The 23,988-nt window shown below is 27.4% G+C and overlaps 1 protein-coding gene across 1 annotated transcript in view; it reads right to left on the reverse strand.

Annotated features, from left to right (window-relative positions):
- Positions 1-143: 143 nt before the first annotated feature.
- LOC136570880 (maltase-glucoamylase-like) overlaps positions 144-23,988 on the reverse strand; it is a gene marked incomplete at its 3' end in the record, with an annotated part of 62,322 nt that continues 38,477 nt past the window's right edge. Inside the window, exons 16-22 of the mRNA XM_066571284.1 lie at positions 22,816-22,928; positions 21,162-21,287; positions 16,256-16,384; positions 13,163-13,270; positions 8,627-8,689; positions 5,291-5,425; positions 144-228 (exon numbers count right to left, since the gene is read on the reverse strand). Of these exons, the coding sequence (XP_066427381.1) occupies positions 144-228; positions 5,291-5,425; positions 8,627-8,689; positions 13,163-13,270; positions 16,256-16,384; positions 21,162-21,287; positions 22,816-22,928 (759 nt within the window). The remainder of the gene's footprint in view (positions 229-5,290; positions 5,426-8,626; positions 8,690-13,162; positions 13,271-16,255; positions 16,385-21,161; positions 21,288-22,815; positions 22,929-23,988) is intronic.

Genomic DNA, 23,988 nt, shown 5'->3' on the forward strand with positions numbered 1-23,988 from the left:
CAAATCCTGTCCCCATTTTCCCCTTTTCACCCCTAAATCCCCATTTTTCCCCCCAAATCCCCAATTCCCCCAAATCCCCTTTTTCCCCCCAAATCCCATTTTTCCCCCAAATCCCCAATTTCGGGGTTGTTTTTCCCACTCACGGGGGACGTAGGGCGGGAAGTTGAGGCCGCGGTCGCTGCAGCCGCCGACGGCGCCGGCCACGAAACTCGAGGGCTCGTTCATGTCCTGGGAGGGAAAAATTCCCAAAAAATTGGGGGAAATTCTGCGGATTTTGGGAAATTCTCCAAAATTTGGGGTTGGGCAGGATGGGGAGGTGAAAGGGTAAAAAAAAATATGGGGTTTTTGGGGTGAAACGGTGAAAAAATGGGATTTTTAAAAATTATTTTGGGGTTGAAATGGTAAAAAATGGGATTTTTTGTTCAGGATTTTTGGGGTGAAATGCAGCAAAAATTGGGATTTTTTCATTATTTTGGGCTGAAATCCACCCAAAAAAGAGATTTTTTTCATTATTTTTGGGGCTGAAATGCAGCAAAACATGGGATTTTTGTTTCAGGATTTTTGGGGTTATAATGGTAAAAAAATGGGATTTTTTTTAGGAGTTTTTTGGGCTGAAATGCAGCAAAAAATGGGATTTTTGTTCAGGATTTTTGGGGTGAAATGGTAAAAAAATGGGATTTTTTAAAAATTATTTTTGGGGCTGAAATGGTAAAAAAATGGGATTTTTTTCAGGATTTTTGGGCTGAAATGCAGCAAAAAATTGGGATTTTTTTTTAGGATTTTTGGGGTTGAAATGGTAAAAAAATGGGATTTTTTTCATTATTTTTGGGGCTGAAATGCATCAAAAATGGGATTTTTTTAGGATTTTTGGGGTTGAAATGGTAAAAAATGGGATTTTTTGTTCAGGATTTTTGGGGCTGAAATGCAGCAAAAAATGGGATTTTTAAAAATTATTTTGGGGTTGAAATGGTAAAAAAAGGGGATTTTTTTCAGGAGTTTTTGGGGTGAAACGGTAAAAAATGGGATTTTTTTCACTATTTTTGGGGTGAAATGCATCAAAAAATGGGGATTTTTTCATTATTTTTGGGCTGAAATGCATCAAAAAATTGGGATTTTTTCACTATTTTGGGGTTGAAATGCAGCAAAAAATGGGATTTTTTTTCAGGATTTTTGGGGTTATAATGGTAAAAAAATGGGATTTTTTTAGGAGTTTTTTGGGCTGAAATCCATCAAAAAATGGGATTTTTTGGGATGATATCCACCCAAAAAAAAGAGATTTTTTTCAGGATTTTTGGGGTTGAAATGGTAAAAAAATGGGATTTTTTTAAAATTATTTTGGGGTTGAAATGGTAAAAAAATGGGATTTTTGTTCAGGATTTTTGGGGTGAAATGGTAAAAAAATGGGAATTTTTTAAAATTATTTTGGGGTTGAAATGCAGCAAAAAATGGGATTTTTTAAAATTATTTTGGGGTTGAAATGGTAAAAAAATGGGATTTTTTTCAGGATTTTTGGGGTTGAAATGGTAAAAAAATGGGATTTTTTTGTTCAGGATTTTTGGGGCTGAAATGCAGCAAAAAATGGGATTTTTTTTCAGGATTTTTGGGGTTGAAATCCACCAAAAAAAGAGATTTTTTTCAGGATTTTTGGGGTGAAATGCAGCAAAAAATGGGATTTTTTGTTCAGGATTTTTGGGGTGAAATGGTAAAAAATTGGGATTTTTTTTCAGGATTTTTGGGTTGAAATGGTAAAAAAATGGGATTTTTTTCATTATTTTTGGGCTGAAATCCACCCAAAAAAAGAGATTTTTTTCATTATTTTTGGGGCTGAAATGCAGCAAAAAAATGGGATTTTTGTTTCAGGATTTTTGGGGTGAAATGGTAAAAAATTGGGATTTTTTTTCAGGATTTTTTGGGCTGAAATGCAGCAAAAAATGGGATTTTTGTTCAGGAGTTTTGGGTTGAAATGGTAAAAAAATGGGATTTTTTAAAAATTATTTTTGGGGCTGAAATGGTAAAAAAATGGGATTTTTTTCAGGATTTTTGGGCTGAAATGCAGCAAAAAATTGGGATTTTTTTTTAGGATTTTTGGGGTGAAATGGTAAAAAAATGGGATTTTTTTCACTATTTTGGGGCTGAAATGCAGCAAAAAATGGGATTTTTTTTAGGATTTTTGGGGTGAAATGGTGAAAAAATGGGAATTTTTGTTCAGGATTTTTGGGGCTGAAATGCAGCAAAAAATGGGATTTTTTAAAATTATTTTGGGGCTGAAATGGTAAAAAAATGGGATTTTTGTTTCAGGATTTTTGGGGTGAAACGGTAAAAAATGGGATTTTTTAAAATTATTTTGGGGTTGAAATGGTAAAAAAATGGGATTTTTTTCATTATTTTTGGGGGCTGAAATGCATCAAAAATGGGATTTTTTTTAGGATTTTTGGGGTTGAAATGGTAAAAAAATGGGAATTTTTGTTCAGGATTTTTGGGGCTGAAATGCAGCAAAAAATGGGATTTTTTAAAATTATTTTTGGGGCTGAAATGCAGCAAAAAATGGGATTTTTGTTTCAGGATTTTTGGGGTTATAATGGTAAAAAAATGGGATTTTTTTAGGAGTTTTTTGGGCTGAAATCCATCAAAAAATGGGATTTTTTTGGGATGATATCCACCCAAAAAAAAGAGATTTTTTTCAGGATTTTTGGGGTTGAAATGGTAAAAAAATGGGATTTTTTTTTCTGGAGTTTTGGGCTGAAATGTTAAAAAAAAGGGGAATTTTTCAGGATTTTTGGGGTTGAAATGGTAAAAAAAATGGGATTTTTTTAAAATTATTTTGGGGTTGAAATGGTAAAAAAATGGGATTTTTTTTCAGGATTTTTGGGGTGAAATGGTAAAAAAATGGGAATTTTTTAAAATTATTTTGGGGTTGAAATGCAGCAAAAAATGGGATTTTTTAAAATTATTTTGGGGTTGAAATGGTAAAAAAATGGGATTTTTTTCAGGATTTTTGGGGTTGAAATGGTAAAAAAATGGGATTTTTTTGTTCAGGATTTTTGGGGCTGAAATGCAGCAAAAAATGGGATTTTTTTCAGGATTTTTGGGGTTGAAATCCACCAAAAAAAGAGATTTTTTTCAGGATTTTTGGGGTGAAATGCAGCAAAAAATGGGATTTTTTGTTCAGGATTTTTGGGGTGAAATGGTAAAAAATTGGGATTTTTTTTCAGGATTTTTGGGTTGAAACGGTAAAAAAATGGGATTTTTTTCACTATTTTTGGGGTGAAATGCATCAAAAAATGGGGATTTTTTTCATTATTTTTGGGCTGAAATGCATCAAAAAATTGGGATTTTTTTCACTATTTTGGGGTTGAAATGCAGCAAAAAATGGGATTTTTTTTTCAGGATTTTTGGGGTTGAAATGGTAAAAAAATGGGATTTTTTTCACTATTTTTGGGCTGAAATGCCTCCAAAAAAAGAGATTTTTTTTTCAGGATTTTTGGGGTTGAAATGGTAAAAAAATGGAATTTTTTAAAATTGTTTTGGGGTTGAAATGCAGCAAAAAATGGGATTTTTTTGGGATTAAATCTGCCCTAAAAAAGGGATTTTTGTTCAGGATTTTTGGGTTGAAATGGTAAAAAAATGGGATTTTTTAAAAATTATTTTGGGGCTGAAATGGTAAAAAAATGGGATTTTTTTTCAGGATTTTTGGGGTTGAAATGGTAAAAAAATGGGATTTTTTTCAGGATTTTTGGGCTGAAATGCAGCAAAAAATGGGATTTTTTTAGGAGTTTTTTGGGCTGAAATGCAGCAAAAAATGGGATTTTTGTTCAGGATTTTTGGGGTTGAAATGATAAAAAAAATGGGATTTTTAAAATTATTTTGGGGTTGAAATGCAGCAAAAAATGGGGTTTTTTAAAATTATTTTTGGGGTTGAAATCCACCAAAAAAAGGGATTTTTCTTTTTGTTTTTGGGATAAATTCCACCAAAAAAAGGGATTTTTGTTCATTATTTTTGGGCTAAAATACCTACTAAAAAAGGATTTTTTCATTATTTTTGGGGCTGAAATGCAGCAAAAATTTGGGATTTTTTTCAGGATTTTTCTGGGCTGAAATGCCTCCCAAAAAAAGAGATTTTTTTACAGGATTTTTGGGGTGAAATGGTAAAAAAATGGGATTTTTTAAAATTATTTTGGGGTTGAAATGCAGCAAAAAATGGGATTTTTTTGGGATGAAATCTGCCCTAAAAAAGGGATTTTTTTTCAGGATTTTGGGGCTGAAATCCATCAAAAAAAGGGATTTTTGTTCATTATTTTTGGGTTAAAATCTACCCTAAAAAAGGAATTTTTTTCATTGTTTTTTGGACTAAAATCCACAAAAAAAAGGGATTTAAAAAATTTATTTTGGGCTAAAATCCGCAAAAAAAAAAGGAATTTTTTTTCATTATTTTTGGGGCTGAAATGCATCAAAAAATTGGGATTTTTTTCAGGATTTTTGGGGTTGAAATGGTAAAAAAATGGGATTTTTTTCATTATTTTGGGGCTGAAATCCATCAAAAAATGGGATTTTTTTGGGATGAAATCTGCCCTAAAAAAGGGATTTTTGTTCATTATTTTTGGGCTAAAATCCACCAAAAAAAGGGATTTTAAAATTTTATTTTGGGCTAAAATCCGCAAAAAAAAAGGAATTTTTTTTTCACTATTTTTGGGGCTGAAATGGTAAAAAAATGGGAATTTTTCAGGATTTTTGGGGTTGAAATGGTAAAAAAATGGGATTTTTTAAAATTATTTTGGGGTTGAAATGGTAAAAAAATGGGATATTTTTAGGAGTTTTTTGGGCTGAAATGCATGAAAAAATGGGGATTTTTTTCATTATTTTTGGGCTGAAAAGCATCAAAAAATTGGGATTTTTTTCAGGATTTTTGGGGTTGAAATCCACCCAAAAAAATGGGATTTTTTTTCACTATTTTGGGGCTGAAATCCATCAAAAAATGGGATTTTTTTCACTATTTTCGGGCTGAAATGCCTCCAAAAAAAGAGATTTTTTTCCAGGATTTTTGGGGTTGAAATGGTAAAAAAATGGGATTTTTTTCATTATTTTTGGGCTGAAATCCACCAAAAAAGGGATTTTTGTTCATTATTTTTGGGTTAAAATCCTCCATAAAAAGGGGATTTTTCCTCATTATTTTTGGGCTGAAATCCACCAAAAAATGGGATTTTGTTCATTATTTTTGGGCTGAAATCCCCCTAAAAAATTGGGATTTTTCCATCACTTTTGGGCTAAAAAAATGGGAATTTGGGGCACTCACGATCCAGATGCCGTCGAATTTGATGCTGAGCGAGGAATTCCGGGGATTCTCGAAAACCTCGGAGATTTCCCGCGCCCACCAGGCCCACGTGGAATTCCGGAAAAAATCCGGCACGGCCGTGAAAGCGCGGAACAGCTGGGGGAAGAAATTAATGAATTACGGTAATTAATTATGAAAAGAAAATTAATTCTGGTAATTTAATTACAGAATTTATTGGGGTTGGAGTGGGAGTTTAATTGGAGTGGAGGAAAAAATCCAACATGGCCGTGAAAGCACCAAAAAGCTGGAGAAAAGTCATTAATTAATTATGGTAATTAATTAGGGTAATTCAATTATGGTATTCAAATTGTGGTAATTAGATTAACAGAGAGTTCATTAAAATGGGGATTAATTGGGTTTGGAATGGGAGTTTAATTGAGAAAAATCCGGCTAATTGGGAAAAATCCGGCAGCGCCGTGAAAGCGCAGAACAGCTGGGGAAAAAATGTAATTAATTATGGTAATTAATTAGGGTAATTAATTATTTATGGTAATAAAATTAACAGAATTTATTGGGGTTGGAGTGGGAGTTTAATTGGAGTCAAGGAAAAAATCCAAGATGGCCGCAAAAGGGCAGAAGAGGTGGGGGGAAAAAAGTGATTAATTATGGTAATTAATTATGGTAATTCAGTTAATTATGGTAATTAATTGTGGAAATTAGATTACCAGGAAGTTAATTCAAATGGGGATTAATTGGGTTTGGAATGGGAGTTTAATTGGGAAAAATCCGGCAGCGCCGTGAAAGCGCGGAACAGCTGGGGGGGAAATGTAATTAATTATGGTAATTAATTAGGGTAATTAATTATTTATGGTAATTAAATTAACAGAATTTATTGGGGTTGGAGTGGGAGTTAAATTGGAGTCGAGGAAAAAATCCAACATGGCCGTGAAAGCACTGAACAGCTGGGGGAAGAAATGTAATTAATTATGGTAACTAATTAGGGTAATTCAGTTAATTATGGTAATTAATTATGGTAATTAGATGACCAGGAAGTTAATTCAAATGGGGATTAATTGGGTTTGGAATGGGAGTTTAATTGGGAAAAATCCGGCAGCACCGTGAAAGCGCGGAACAGCTGGGGGAAAAAATGTAATTAATTATGGTAATTAAATTAATTATGGGGATTAAATTAACAGAATTTATTGGAGTTTAATTGGAGTCGAGGAAAAAAATCCAACATGGCTGCAAAGAGGTAGAAGAGCTGGAGGGAAAAAGGTGATTAATTATGGTAATTAATTATGGGACTTAATTATGGTAAATAATTACAGTAATTATTTATGGTAATTCAATTAATTATGGTAATTAAATCAACAGAGAGTTCATTAAAATGGGGATTAATTGGGTTTGGAATGGGAGTTTAATTGGGAAGAATCCGGCAGCGCCGTGAAAGCACAGAGCAGCTGGGGGAAAAGGTAATTAATTATGGTAATTAATTATGGGTAATTAAATTAATTACAGCAATTAAATTATTTATGGTAATGAAATTAACAGAATTTATTGGGGTTGGAGTGGGAGTTTAATTGGAATAGAGGAGAAAACCCAACATGGCTGGGGGAAAAAAGGTGATTAATTGTGGTAATTAATTATGGTAATTAATTGTGGTAATTAATGAGGGTAATTAACAGAAAGTTAAAACAAAATAGGGATTGGATTGGTTGATAGAGTTTGGTTTAGGGTAAATATGGGAAATCGATTATGGTCAGGTTAACGATGATTGGGTTATGGATTGTACTAATTGATGTAATGTAATATAATATAATGTAATGTAATGTAATGTAATATAATATAGTATAATATAATATAATATAATATAATATAATATAATATAATATAATATAATATAATATAATATAATATAATATATTTTATATAATATAATATAATATATCATATCATACATTGTAATGTAATGTAAATATAATGTAATATAATGTAATATAATATAACATAACATAACATAACATAATATAATATAATATAATATATTTTATATAATATTATTCTATGTATTATAATATATTAGTATTCATACTATATTATATAATACAGCTATTATATTATATTATATTATATTATATTATATTATATTATATTGTATTGTATTGTATTGTATTGTATTATATTATATATATTATAAAATAATATATTACATTAATATAATAAAAATAATGTACTATAATAAAATGTAATATATTATATTATATTATATTATGTTACGTTATATTATATTATCTTACGTTATATATATTATATAATACAGTAATATAATAAAAATAATATAATATAATAAGATATAATATAATATAATATAATATAATATAATATAATATAATATAATATAATATAATATAATATGATATAATATAATATAATATGATATAATATAATATAATATAATATAATATAATATATATTCTAAGTTAATGTATTATATTACATTACATTGCATTATGTTATATTAATGTAAATTAATGTAAATGTAATTATATTATATTATATTACATTATATTATATTATATCATATTATTTTAATAAAGTATAATGTAATATAATGTAATATAATATAGTATAATTTACATTACATTTACATTAATTTACTTTAATATAATATAATGCAATATAATATAATATAATATAATGCAATATAATATAATATAATATAATGTAATATAATATAATATAATATAATATAATATAATATAATATAATATAATATAATATAATATAATATAATATAATATATTAATTTAGAATATATATTATATTACATTATATTATATTACATTATATATATACATAATATATATTCTAAATTAATATATTATATTATATTATATTATATTGTATTATATTGTATTATATTATATTATATTATATTATATTATATTATATTATATTATATTACACTATATTATATTACATTATATTACATTACATTATATTACATTACATTATATTATATTATATTACATTATATTACATTACATTATATTATATTACATTACATTATATTATATTAAATTATATTATATTACATTATATTATATTACATTATATTATATGTTGTATTATTTTCCCAGCCAATCCACCGGGGCATTTTGGGATTATTTTTTAATTCTTCTGGGAAATTTTATTTTTTGCTCTTTTGGTACAAAATCGGGGAATTTCCTGCCACAAAAAAAAAAAAAGAGGAATTTCCAATTTTTCCAATTTCCTGCTGAAAACTGAGGAATTTTAAAAGCAAAAGAACTTTAAATTAAATTAATGAATAAATTTAGAAAATAAATTCATTTTCACCTCCACCTGTGTGTCCCAGTCCAGGGAATCGTTGACGACGACGTTGGGCAGGTCCGGCCACACCTGGGGCAGGAGAGGGAGAGTGAATGAAAAGAATTAATTGCTAATAAGAAATTAATGAATTAATTAATTGAATAATAATATGAAATAAAATTAATGAATTCTTAATCAGAAATAAAGAAATAAATAAATACTATAAAATAAAAATCATGAATTCTTAATAAGAAATAAATAAATAAATTAATTAATAGTATAAAATAAAAATAATTAATTCCTAATAAGAAGTTAATAATTAATAATAGAAAATAAAAATAATTAATTAATTAATAATATAAAATAAAAACAATTAATTCTTAATAAGAAATAAATAAATAAATACTATAAAATAAAAATAATTAATTCCTAATAAGAATTTAAGTAATTAATTAATACTATAAAATAAAAACAATTCCTAATAAGAAATAAATAAATACTATAAAATAAAAGTAATTAATTCCTAATAAGAAATTAATGAATTAATTAATTGAATAATAATATGAAATAAAATTAATGAATTCTTAATCAGAAATAAAGAAATAAATAAATACTATAAAATAAAAATCATGAATTCTTAATAAGAAATAAATAAATAAATTAATTAATAGTATAAAATAAAAATAATTAATTCCTAATAAGAAGTTAATAATTAATAATAGAAAATAAAAATAATTAATTAATTAATAATATAAAATAAAAACAATTAATTCTTAATAAGAAATAAATAAATAAATACTATAAAATAAAAATAATTAATTCCTAATAAGAATTTAAGTAATTAATTAATACTATAAAATAAAAACAATTCCTAATAAGAAATAAATAAATACTATAAAATAAAAGTAATTAATTCCTAATAAGAAATTAATGAATTAATTAATTGAATAATAATATGAAATAAAATTAATGAATTCTTAATCAGAAATAAAGAAATAAATAAATACTATAAAATAAAAATCATGAATTCTTAATAAGAAATAAATAAATAAATTAATTAATAGTATAAAATAAAAATAATTAATTCCTAATAAGAAGTTAATAATTAATAATAGAAAATAAAAATAATTAATTAATTAATAATATAAAATAAAAACAATTAATTCTTAATAAGAAATAAATAAATAAATACTATAAAATAAAAATAATTAATTCCTAATAAGAATTTAAGTAATTAATTAATACTATAAAATAAAAACAATTCCTAATAAGAAATAAATAAATACTATAAAATAAAAGTAATTAATTCCTAATAAGAATTTAATTAATTAATTAATTGAATAATAATATGAAATAAAAATAATGAATTCTTAATCAGAAATAAAGAAATAAATAAATACTATAAAATAAAAATCATGAATTCTTAATAAGAAATAAATAAATTAATTAATTAATAGTATAAAATAAAAATAATTAATTCCTAATAAGAAGTTAATAATTAATAATAGAAAATAAAAATAATTAATTAATTAATAATATAAAATAAAAACAATTAATTCTTAATAAGAAATAAATAAATAAATACTATAAAATAAAAATAATTAATTCCTAATAAGAATTTAAGTAATTAATTAATACTATAAAATAAAAACAATTCCTAATAAGAAATAAATAAATACTATAAAATAAAAGTAATTAATTCCTAATAAGAATTTAATTAATTAATTAATTGAATAATAATATGAAATAAAAATAATGAATTCTTAATCAGAAATAAAGAAATAAATAAATACTATAAAATAAAAATAATGAATTCTTAATAAGAAATAAATAAATTAATTAATTAATAGTATAAAATAAAAATAATTAATTCCTAATAAGAAGTTAATAATTAATAATAGAAAATAAAAATAATTAATTAATTAATAATATAAAATAAAAACAATTAATTCTTAATAAGAAATAAATAAATACTATAAAATAAAAATAATTAATTCCTAATAAGAATTTAAGTAATTAATTAATACTATAAAATAAAAACAATTAATTCCTAATAAGAAATAAATAAATAAATACTATAAAATAAAAGTAATTAATTCCTAATAAGAATTTAATTAATTAATTAATTGAATAATAATATAAAATAAAAATAATGAATTCTTAATCAGAAATAAATAAATTAATTAATTAATAGTATAAAATAAAAATAATGAATTCTTAATCAGAAATAAATTAATTTATTAATTAATAGTATAAAATAAAAATAATGAATTCTTAGGAAGAAATAAATAAAATAATTAATAATATAAAATAAAAATAATTAATTCCTAATAAGAAATTAATAATTAATAATATAAAATAAAAATAATTAATTAATTAATGATATAAAATAAAAATAATTAATTCTTAATAAGGAATTAATTAATTAATGATATAAAATAAAAATAATTAAATTTTAATCAGAAATAAATAAATAAATAATATAAAATAAAAAAATTAATTCTTAATAATAAATAAATAAATAAATTAATTAATAATATAAAAGAAAAATAATTAATTCTTAATAAGAAATAAATAAATAAATAAATACTACAAAATAAAAATAATTAATTCCTAATAATAGATAAATAAATAAATAAATAAATAAATAATATAAAATAAAAATAATTAATTAATTAATAATATAAAATAAAAATAATTAATTCTTAATAAGGAATTAATTAATTAATGATATAAAATAAAAATAATTCATTTTTAATAAGAAATAAGTAAATAAATAAATAATATAAAATAAAAAATTAATTCTTAATAAGAAATAAATTAATTAATTAATTAATAATATAAAATAAAAATAATTAATTCTTAATAAGAAATAAATAAATAAATAAATACTACAAAATAAAAATAATTAATTCCTAATAATAAATAAATAAATAAATAAATAAATAATATAAAATAAAAATAATTAATTAATTAATAATATAAAATAAAAATAATTAATTCTTAATAAGGAATTAATTAATTAATGATATAAAATAAAAATAATTCATTTTTAATAAGAAATAAATAAATAAATAAATAATATAAAATAAAAAATTAATTCTTAATAAGAAATAAATAAATTAATTAATTAATTAATAATATAAAATTAAAATAATTAATTCTTAATAAGAAATAAAAAAATAAATAAATTAATTATATAAAACAAAAATAATTAGTTCTTAATAAGAAATTAATTAATTAATTAATTAATACTATAAAATAAAAATAATGAATTCTTAATAAGAAATAAATAAATAAATTAATTAATTAATTAATTATATAAAATAAAAATAAAAAGAAAATCAGAATTAAATAGAAATAAATTTCCAAAAATTCAAAATAAATTTAATTACAAATACTTAAAATATCGCTGGTAATTATGTAATTAAATATTCAAACTGGCTCAAAGAAAATAAAATATGAAAATAAATGAAAATAAAGAATTAAAAATAAAAAATCAGAATTAAATAGAAATAAATTTCTAAAAATTCAAAATAAATTTAATTACAAATACTTAAAATATTGCTGGTAATTATGTAATTAAATATTCAAATTGGCTCAAAGAAAATAAAATATGAAAATAAATGAAATATAAAAATAAGATGAAAAAGTAAAATAGAATTTAAAAATGAAAATGAAAATAAACATTAAAAAAATAAAAATAAACATTAAAAAAATAAGATGAAAAAGTAAAATAAAAGAATATAAAAATAAAAATAAAAATAAAAATAAAAATAAAAATAAAAGTAAAAATAAAAATAAAAAGTAAAGTAAAAATAAAAGTAAAAATAAAATTAAAATAAAATAAAGTCAAGATTTTGGTGGAATCCTTGGGATTTTGGGGGAATTTTGGGGGAAATCTTTGGAAATTTGGAAGAAGATTTTGGGGAAATTTGGGAGAATTATTTGGAATTTTGGGGGGAAATTTTTCATAAAAATTTGGGATTTTGGAGGAAATTTTGGGGGGAAATTTTTCATAAAAATTTGGGATTTTGGAGGAATTTTTAGGGAATTTTGGGTGAAATTTTTCATAAAAATTTGGGATTTTGCAGGAATTTTTTGGGAATTTTGGGGAAAATTTTTCATAAATCTTTGGGCTTTTTTCATAAAAATTTGGGATTTTGCAGGAATTTTTAGGGAAATTTTCATAAAAATTTGGGATTTTGGGGGAAATTTTGGGGGAAATTTTGGGGGAAATTTTTCATAAAAATTTGGGATTTTGCAGGAATTTTTGGGGAATTTTGGGCAAAATTTTTTATAAAAATTTGGGATTTTGGAGAAATTTTTAGGGAATTTTGGGGGAAAATTTTCCATAAAAATTTCGGATTTTTTGGGAATTTTGGGGGGAATTTTTCATAAAAATTTGGGATTTTGCAGGAATTTTTAGGGAATTTTGGGGAAAATTTTTCATTAAAATTTGGTATTTTGCAGGAATTTTGGGGGCAAATTTTGGGTGAAATTTTGAGTGAAATTTTGGGTGAAATTTGGGTGAAATTTGGGGGAAATAATTGGACTTTGGACCTTGGCAAAGACGAGTTGGTCGCTGTTGGGCCACTTGATGAAGACGTCGTCCTGCAGCCCCCGCTCGTAGGCCGGGTAATTGGACTCGTTAGCCGAGATGGCCGGGTCCTGAACGGTTTTAATTAAAAACCCTAATTAAAAATCGATTTCAAAGTGGTTTTTTAATTAAAACTTATTTTTTGAATTTTAATTTGAACCCTCATTTAATTTTATTTCGATTTTTAATTTTAATTTTAATTTAAATTTAATTTTATTTTAATTTAATTTAATTTTAATTTTAATTTAATTTTAATTTAATTTAATTTTAATTTTGATTATTAATTTAATTTGATTTTAATTTAATTTTAATTTAATTTTAATTTTATTTTATTTTCGATTTTTAATTTAATTTAATTTAATTTTAATTTTATTTTATTTTATTTTCGATTTTTAATTTAATTTATTTTATTTAATTTTAATTAAATTTAAATTTTATTTTATTTAATTTTAATTTCGATTATTAATTTAATTTAATTTGATTTTAATTTAATTTTAATTTAATTTTAATGTAATTTAATTTTAATTTCTTTTTTTAATTTAATTTAATTTGATTTTAATTTAATTTTAATTTAATATATTTTAATATATTACAAATTTTAATTTTAATCTACTCTTTATTTTTAATTTAATTCCAATTCAAATTTTAATTTACTTGTAATTCCATCCATTTTTATTTTCATTTTAATGCTGATTTAAATTTTATTGTTTATTTTTGACTCAACATCAAAATTTTAATTTACAATTAAATAGAATATTTTTTAGCTATTTTTATTTAAATATAACATTTTCATTTATATCAATATAATATTTTAATTTAATATTAATGTAATTCTAATGTCAAGTTTCATTTATTTTTAATTTTAAATTCTAATTGTAATTTTTGTTTTGTTTTTTTATTTCATTTAAATTTTAGTTCAATTTTCAATTCGATTTTCATTTTCAGTTTTAATTTCGAATTTAATTTTAATTTTCATTTTTATAGTTTTATTTTTATTTTCACTTTATTCTAATACTTAACACCTAACAATAATTATTATAATTTTAATTTCAATTTCAATTCGACTTTAAACTCTTTGTCGAGCTAAATTTCGGCTTTTTAATTTTAATTTTGATTTAATTTTAATACTTAATATTTAATATTTTGATTTTAATTTTAATTTTAATTTAATTTTAATTTTCATTATTTTTACACCTAAATTTAGGGGTTTTAAATTTTCAGTTTCATTCCAATTTCCTTTTCTGTATCTGAAGGTAAGCTGGAGTCCAATTGTTAATTACGTCCTGATTGTAATTAGTGTAATTAGCCCCGCCCCTTTCAGCGATGATGTCATCACAAGAATGAGCACCAATATAATCTTTTTCTTTAGCCCCGCCCCTCTCATTAAGCCCCACCCCTTTCAGAGATGACGTCATCACCAGGATGAGGCAAATCTCATGTTTTGCTTTAGCCCCGCCCCTTTTTGCAAACCCCACCCCCTCTATTTAAGCTCCGCCCCTTTTAATGATTGCATCATCACCAGGATGAGGACAAACCTGATCTTTTGGTTTAGCCCCGCCCCTCTCTTTAAACCCCACCCCTTTCAGGGATGACATCATCACCAGGATGAGGCGAATCTCATTTTTTGCTTTAGCCCCGCCCCTTTTGAAATCCCGCCCCTTTCAGTGATGACATCATCAGCAGAATGAGCACCAATCTCATCTGTTTCTTTAGCCCCACCCCCTATTTTAACCCCACCCCTTTCAGGGATGATGTCATCACCAGCATAAGAACAAAGGTCATCTTTTCTTTTAGCCCCGCCCCTTTTTCCAAGCACCGCCCCTTTAGTGATGACATCATCACCAGACTAAGCAGACATCTCCTCTTTTGGTTTAGCCCCGCCCCCTCTTCAAACCCCACTCCTTTCAGGGATGACGTCATCACCAGGATAAGAACAAATCTCTTTTTTTGTTTTAGCCCCGCCCCTTTTTGTAAGCCCCGCCCTTGTCAGGGATTACATCATCACTAGCATGAGAATGAATCTCATCTTTGGCTTTAGCTCCGCCCCTTCTCTTTTCTGCTTTAGCCCCGCCCCCTCTCTTTAAGCCCTGCCCCTTTAACGATGACATCATCACCAGGATAAGAAGTAATCTCATCTTTTCTTTTAGCCCCGCCCCATTTTACAAGCCCCGCCCCTTTAGCAATGACGTCATCCCCAGGCCAAGCCCACATCCCATCCTCTGCCTTAGCCCCACCCCCTTTTCCCCCACCTTTCCCCGCTTTAGCAATGACGTCATTTACAAAAAATTCCCAAAAAATCCACAAGAAATTCCCAAACAAATTCCCCTAAAATTCACAAAAATTAACAAAAAAATCCACCAAAAATTCACAAAAAATTCCCTAACAATTCCCCAAAATTTCCAAAAAAATTCCCAAAAAATCCACAAAAAATTCCAAAAAAATTCCCCAAAAAATCCACAAAAAAATCACAAAAAATTCCAAAAAAAATCGCAAAAAATCCACAAAAAATCCCAAAAAATTCCTTAACAATTCCCCAAAAAATCCCAAAAAATTCCCAAAAAATCCACAAAAAAATCACAAAAAATTCCCCAAAAAATCACAAAAAATCCACAAAAAATCACAAAAAATTCCCAAAAAATTCCCAAAAAAATCCACAAAAAATCACAAAAAAATCACAAAAAATCCACAAAAAATTCCCAAAAATTCCCAAAAAATTCCTTAACAATTCCCCAAAATTTCCAAAAAAATTCCCAAAAAATCCACAAAAAATTCCCAAAAAATCCACAAAAAAATTCCAAAAAAATCCACAAAAAATTCCCCCAAACAGCCCCGGATGTCATTTCCCACATTAGCCCCGCCCCCTCTCTTTAAGCCCCACCCCTTTAGCAATGACATCATCCCCACATCCCATCCCCTGCCTTAGCCCCGCCCCCTTTCCCCCCACCTTTCCCCCCTTTAGCGATGACATCATCACCCAGAGGACCCCGGATGTCATTTCCTGCTTTAGCCCCGCCCCCTTTGTTCAAGCCCCGCCCCTTTGTGGGTGACGTCATCACCAGGATGAGCACGAAGCGCAGGCCCTGGGCCCGGATGTCGCGCACGAGCTGCGGAAGGTTCTGGAAGCGGGGGCTGAGGGTGAAGTCCAGCTGGCGCTCCATGTAATCGATGTCGGCGTATTGGACGTCCTGGAATGGGGGGAAAAAGCGGGAAAATGGGAAAATTGGAATTAAAAATGGGGGGGAAATTGGAATTAAAAATGGGAAAATTCCAAATTAAAAACGAGGGGGAAAATGGGGAAATTGGAATTAAACATGAGGGGGAAAATGGGGAAATTGGAATGGGAAATGAGGGGGAAAATGGGGAAATTGGAATGAAACATGAGGGGGAAATTGGAATTAAAAATGGGAAAATTCCAAATTAAAAATGAGGGGGGAAATGGGGAAAATGGGGAAATTGGAATTAAACATGAGGGGGAAATTGGAATTAAAAATGGGAAAATTCCAAATGGGAAATGAGGGGGAAATGGGGAAATTGGAATTAAACATGAGGGGGAAAATGGGAAATTGGAATGGGAAATGAGGGGGAAATTGGAATTAAAAATGGGAAAATTCCAAATTAAAAATGAGGGGGAAAATGGGGAAATTGGAATTAAACGTGAGGGGGAAATTGGAATTAAAAATGGGAAAATTCCAAATTAAAAAGGAGGGGGGAAATGGGGAAATTGGAATTAAAAATGATGGGGAAAATGGGGAAATTGGAATGGGAAATGATGGGAAAATGGGGAAATTGAAATTAAAAATGGGAAAATTCCAAATTAAAAAGGAGGGGGGAAATGGGGAAATTGGAATGGGAAATGAGGGGGAAAATGGGGAAATTGGAATGAAAAATGGGAAAATTCCAAATTAAAAATGAGGGGGAAAATGGGGAAATTGGAATTAAACGAGGGGGAAATTGGAATTAAAAATGGGAAAATTCCAAATGGGAAATGAGGGGGAAAATGGGGAAATCGGAATTAAACATGAGGGGGAAATTGGAATTAAAAATGGGAAAATTCCAAATGGGAAATGAGGGGGGAAATGGGGAAATTGGAATTAAACATGAGGGGGAAAATGGGGAAATTGGAATTAAACATGAGGGGGAAATTGGAATTAAAAATGGGAAAATTCCAAATTAAAAATGAGGGGGAAAATGGGGAAATTGGAATTAAAAATGGGAAAATTCCAAATGGGAAATGAGGGGGAAAATGGGGAAATTGGAATTAAACATGAGGGGGAAAATGGGAAATTGGAATGGGAAATGAGGGGGAAATTGGAATTAAAAATGGGAAAATTCCAAATTAAAAAGGAGGGGGGAAATGGGGAAATTGGAATGGGAAATGAGGGGGAAAATGGGGAAATTGGAATGGGAAATGAGGGGGAAATGGGAATTAAAAATGGGAAAATTCCAAATTAAAAATGAGGGGGGAAATGGGGAAATTGGAATTAAAAATGGGAAAATTCCAAATGGGAAATGAGGGGGGAAATGGGGAAATTGGAATTAAACATGAGGGGGAAAATGGGGAAATTGGAATTAAACATGAGGGGGAAATTGGAATTAAAAATGGGAAAATTCCAAATTAAAAATGAGGGGGAAAATGGGGAAATTGGAATTAAAAATGGGAAAATTCCAAATGGGAAATGAGGGGGAAAATGGGGAAATTGGAATTAAACATGAGGGGGAAAATGGGAAATTGGAATGGGAAATGAGGGGGAAATTGGAATTAAAAATGGGAAAATTCCAAATTAAAAAGGAGGGGGGAAATGGGGAAATTGGAATGGGAAATGAGGGGGAAAATGGGGAAATTGGAATGAAAAATGGGAGAATTCCAAATTAAAAATGAGGGGGAAATGGGGAAATTGGAATTAAACATGGGGGGGAAATTGGAATTAAAAATGGGAAAATTCCAAATTAAAAATGAGGGGGGAAATGGGGAAATTGGAATGGGAAATAATGGGGAAATTGGAATTAAACATGAGGGGGAAAATGGGAAAATTGGAATTAAACATGAGGGGGAAAATGGGGAAATTGGAATTAAACATGAGGGGGAAATTGGAATTAAAAATGGGAAAATTCCAAATTAAAAATGAGGGGGAAAATGGGGAAATTGGAATTAAAAATGGGAAAATTCCAAATGGGAAATGAGGGGGAAAATGGGGAAATTGGAATTAAACATGAGGGGGAAAATGGGAAATTGGAATGGGAAATGAGGGGGAAATTGGAATTAAAAATGGGAAAATTCCAAATTAAAAAGGAGGGGGGAAATGGGGAAATTGGAATGGGAAATGAGGGGGAAAATGGGGAAATTGGAATGAAAAATGGGAGAATTCCAAATTAAAAATGAGGGGGAAATGGGGAAATTGGAATTAAACATGGGGGGGAAATTGGAATTAAAAATGGGAAAATTCCAAATTAAAAATGAGGGGGGAAATGGGGAAATTGGAATGGGAAATAATGGGGAAATTGGAATTAAACATGAGGGGGAAAATGGGAAAATTGGAATTAAACATGAGGGGGAAATTGGAATTAAAAATGGGAAAATTCCAAATTAAAAACGAGGGGGAACATGGGGAAATTGGAATTAAAAATGAGGGGGAAAATGGGGAAATTGAAATTAAACATGAGGGGGAAATTGGAATTAAAAATGGGAAAATTCCAAATTAAAAATGAGGGGGAAAATGGGGAAATTGGAATGGGAAATAATGGGAAAATGGGGAAATTGGAATGAAAAATGGGAAAATTGGAATGGGAAATAATGGGGAAATTGGAATTAAAAATGAGGAAAATGGGGAAATTAAAAATGGGAAAATTCCAAATAGGAAATGAGAGGGAAAATGGGGAAATTGGAATTAAACATGAGGGGGAAAATGGGAAATTGGAATGGGAAATGAGGGGGAAATTGGAATTAAAAATGGGAAAATTGGAAAATTCAAAATGGAAAATAATGGCAAAATTGAAATTAAAAAATGGGGAAAATGGGGAAATTGGAATGGGAAATAATGGGGAAAATGGGGAAATTAAAATGGAAAATAATGGGGAAATGGGAAAATTGGAATAATGGGGAAAATGGGGAAATTTAAATTAAAAATAATGGGAAAATTGGAATGGAAAATGATGGGGAAAATGGGAAAATGAAAATTATGGAGAAAATGGGAAAATTGAAATTAAAATAATGGGGAAAATGGTAAAATTGAAATTAAAAATGGGAAAATTGAAATTAAAAATGGGGAAAATGGGAAAATTCAAAATGGAAAATAATGGCAAAATTGAAATTAAAAAATGGGGAAAATGGGGAAATTGGAATGGAAAATAATGGGGAAAATGGGGAAAGGGAAATGGGGAAATTCAAAATTAAAAATAATGGGGAAATTGAAATTAAAAATGGGAAAATGGGGAAATTGAAATGGGAAATAATGGGGAAAATGGGAAAATTTGAATGGGAAATAATGGGAAAAATTGAAATTAAAAATGGGAAAATTAAAGAAATGGAGAAAATGGGAAAATTAAAATAATGGGGAAAATGGGGAAATTGGAATGAGAAATAATAGGGAAAATGGGGAAATGGGAAAATTTGAATAATGGGGAAAATGGGGAAATTAAAATTAAAATAATGGGGAAAATGGGGAAATTGGAACGGGAAAGAATGGGGAAATGGGGAAATTCAAAATGGAAAATAATGGGAAAATTTAAATTAAAAATGGGAAAAATGGGAAAATTTGAATGGGAAATAATGGGGAAATGGGGAGATTAAAATAATGGGGAAATTGAAATGGGAAATAATGGGAAAATTGAAATTAAAAATGGGAAAAATGGGAAATTTTGAATGGAAAATAATGGGGAAAATGGGAAAATTAAATTTAAAATGGTGAGAAAATGGGGAAAAAGGGAAAATTAAAAATGGGAAAAATAATGGGAACAATGATAAGAAAAATGGGAAAATGATGGGAAAAATTGAAAATATGGGGGAAGGGAAAATAACAGGGGGAAGGAAAAAAAAGGTGAAAATGGGAAAATATAAATGGGGATGAAATGAACCTTAAAATATTTCATATTTTATATAAATATAAATTATATCTTCTATATTTATAATAATATATTATATTATATTATATTAATATAAATATAAATTATAACATATAATAATATATTAATTTTCTTCATAAAACTTAAAATATATATTATAATATATAATTTATAGGATTATATATATTATATATATAAAATATTATTATATATTATATTATATATTATTTTTATATATTATATTATATTAATATAAATATAAATTATAATATATAATAATATATTAATTTTCTTCATAAAACTTAAAATATATATTATAATATATAATTTATAAGATTATACATTATATATATTATATATATAATATATTATATTAATATAAATATAAATTATAATATATAATAATATAATATATTAATTTTCTTCATAAAACTTAAAATATATATTATAATATATAATTTATAAGATTATATATTATGTATATTATATATATATTACATATTATATATTATTATATATTATATTGTATATTATTATCATATATTATAATATATAATAATATAATATAATAATATAATAATATAATAATATAATAATATAATAATATATAACAATATATAACAATATATAATAATAATAATAATAATAATAATAATAATAATAATAATAATAATAATAATAATAATAATAATAATAATATATTTTAATATATATTTTAATTTTTATGAAGCAATATTTCTAGAAATAAAATTCCCTCGTTTTTAACGCCTCATTCCAGAACAATCCACCAAAACCAAAAAAAATCTCATTTTTCATTTCCTTCAGGAAACCTCCGGAAATCTCCACTCCCCAAACCCCAAAATTGGTGAATTTGGCAGGAATTGGCCCAAATTTGGGGCTCACCAGGGGGATCTGGGCGTGGCTCATGTCCTGGACCAATCGGGCGATCTCGGCGTCGTCGCGGTAACCGTAACGGCACAGCTGGAACCCCAGCGCCCAATAGGGCGGCAGCACCGGCCGGCCAATCAGCTGCAAGGAGGGAAAAAAACCCCCAAAAAATCCAAATTTAGGTGAAAAGAAGGGGAAATTAAAGGGGAAAAGTCAAAGGAAGAAGATTTGAAAAATTGTCAAAAACGGTCGTAAAATATCGACGGAAATTCCACCCCAAAAATTCGCCCGAATCAGTGAAAATCACTGAAATGGATGAAAATAATGAAGAGTTCCCAAATCGCCCTAAAATGCCCCCGAAATCTTCCAAATTCACCCCCAAAATCCCCCAATATCCTCCCCAAAAAATTCACAAAAAATCTCAAAAAATTCCCAAAAAAATCCACAAAAAATTCACAAAAAATCCACAAAATTTTCCCCTAAAAAATTAAAAAATTCACCAAAAATTCACAAAAAAATCCCCAAAAAATTCACCAAAAAATCTCCAAAAATCCCCAAAAAATTCACAAAAAAATCTCAAAAAATTCACAAAAAAATCTCAAAAAATTCACAAAAAATCCACAAAAAATTTCCCCCAAAAAATTTAAAAATTCACAAAAAATTCACAAAAAATCCCCAAAAAATTCACCAAAAAAATCTCCAAAAATCCCCAAAAAATTCACAAAAAAATCTCAAAAAATTCACAAAAAAATCTCAAAAAATTCACAAAAAATCCACAAAAAATTTCCCCCAAAAAATTTAAAAATTCACAAAAAATTCACAAAAAATCCACAAAAAATTCACCAAAAAAATCTCCAAAAATCCCAAAAAAATTCACAAAAAAATCTCAAAAAATTCCCGAAAAATCCCCAAAAAATTCACAAAAAATCCACAAAAAATTCACAAAAAATTTCCCCAAAAAATTTTAAAATTCCCAAAAAAATCCCCAAAAAATTCCCCAAAAAATTCCCCAAAAAATCTCAAAAAATTTCCAAAAAATCCCCAAAAAATTCCCCCAAAAATCCCCAAAAATTCACCGAAAAAATCTCAAAAAACTCCTTAAAAATTCACAAAAAAAGTCTCAAAAAATTCCCAAAATTTCAGAAAAAAACTCAAAAAATTCACAATAAAAGTCTCAAAAAAACCTCACAAAAAATCCCAAAAAATCCCTAAAAATTCACCAAAAATTCCCAAAAATTCCCAAAAAGATCTCAAAAAATTCACAAAAAACTCACAAGAAATTCCCAAAAATTCGCAAAAAATCCCCAAAAAATTCACAAAAGAATCACAAAAAATTCCCAAAAAATCCCCCCAAAATTCTCCAAAAATTCACAAAAAATCCACAAGAATTCACAAAAAATTTACAAAAAAATCACAAAAAATTCACAAAAATTCACCAAAAAATATCAAAAAAATCCAGCAAAAAAATCAAAAAAATCACAAGAAATTCCCCCAAAAAAAAGAAAAATTCACAAAAAATTCACAAAAAAATTCACAAAAAACTCACAAAAAATTCCCCCAAAAAATCTCAAAAAATTCCCAAAAAAATCCCCAAAAACTCACAAAAATCCCCCAAAAAAATCCCAAAAAATCCCCTAAAGATCCCCAAATCCCCCAGTCCCGCTCTCACCTCCGTGTACTCCTGCACCACCTCCTCGGGGCTGGGCCCCAGCACCAGGTAGAAATCCAGGACGCCGCCGGTGGTGCGGTAGGTGAGCGACGGCATCGGCGTGAACGTCACGTCTGCAAGGCGGAAACTTCCAGAACACGGCGCCCGCCCCCGGCAGAATGGAAAAATCCCCCAATTTCCCCACAATTTTCCCCAAATTTTCCCCAAATTCCCCTGATTTTTCCTCCAATTTCCCCAAATTTCCCCCATTTTCCTGATTTTTCCTCAAATTTCTCCATTTTTCCCCAAATTTTCCCAAATTTCCCCATATTTCCCCCAATTTTCCTGATTTTTCCTCAAATTTCTCCATTTTTCCCCAAATTTTCCCAAATTTCCCCATATTTCCCACAACTTTCCTGATTTTTCCTCAAATTTCTCCATTTTTCCCCAAATTTTCCCAAATTTCCTCATATTTCCCCCAATTTTCCTGATTTTTCCTCAAATTTCTCCATTTTTCCCCAAATTTTCCCAAATTTCCTCATCTTTCCCACAATTTTCCTGAATTTCCTCAAACTTCCCAAGATTTTCCCCAAATTTTCCCAAATGTCCTCAAATTTCCCACAGGTTTCCCCAAATTTCTCCAAATAGCCCAAATTTTCCACAAGTTTCCCCAAATTTCCCTGATTTTTCCTCCAATTTCCCCAAATTTCCCCAAATTTTCCTGATTTTTCCTCAAATTTCTCCATTTTTCCCCAAATTTTCCCAAATTTCCCCATATTTCCCACAATTTTCCTGATTTTTCCTCAAATTTCTCCATTTTTCCCCAAATTTTCCCAAATTTCCTCATATTTCCCACAATTTTCCTGATTTTTCCTCAAATTTCTCCATTTTTCCCCAAATTTCCCCAAATTTCCCCATATTTCCCCCAATTTTCCTGATTTTTCCTCAAATTTCTCCATTTTTCCCCAAATTTTCCCAAATTTCCCCGATTTTTCCTCCAATTTCTCCAAATTTCCCCCCATTTTCCTGATTTTTCCTCAAATTTCTCCATTTTTCCCCAAATTTCCTCATATTTCCCACAATTTTCCCGAATTTCCTCAAATTTTCCTGAATGTCCTCAAATTTCCCACAGGTTTCCCCAAATTTCTCCAAATAGCCCAAATTTTCCACAAGTTTCCCCAAATTTCCCTGATT

The sequence above is a fragment of the Molothrus aeneus genome, unplaced genomic scaffold, assembly GCF_037042795.1.
Source record: "Molothrus aeneus isolate 106 unplaced genomic scaffold, BPBGC_Maene_1.0 scaffold_408, whole genome shotgun sequence".
Lineage (NCBI taxonomy): Eukaryota > Metazoa > Chordata > Aves > Passeriformes > Icteridae > Molothrus > Molothrus aeneus.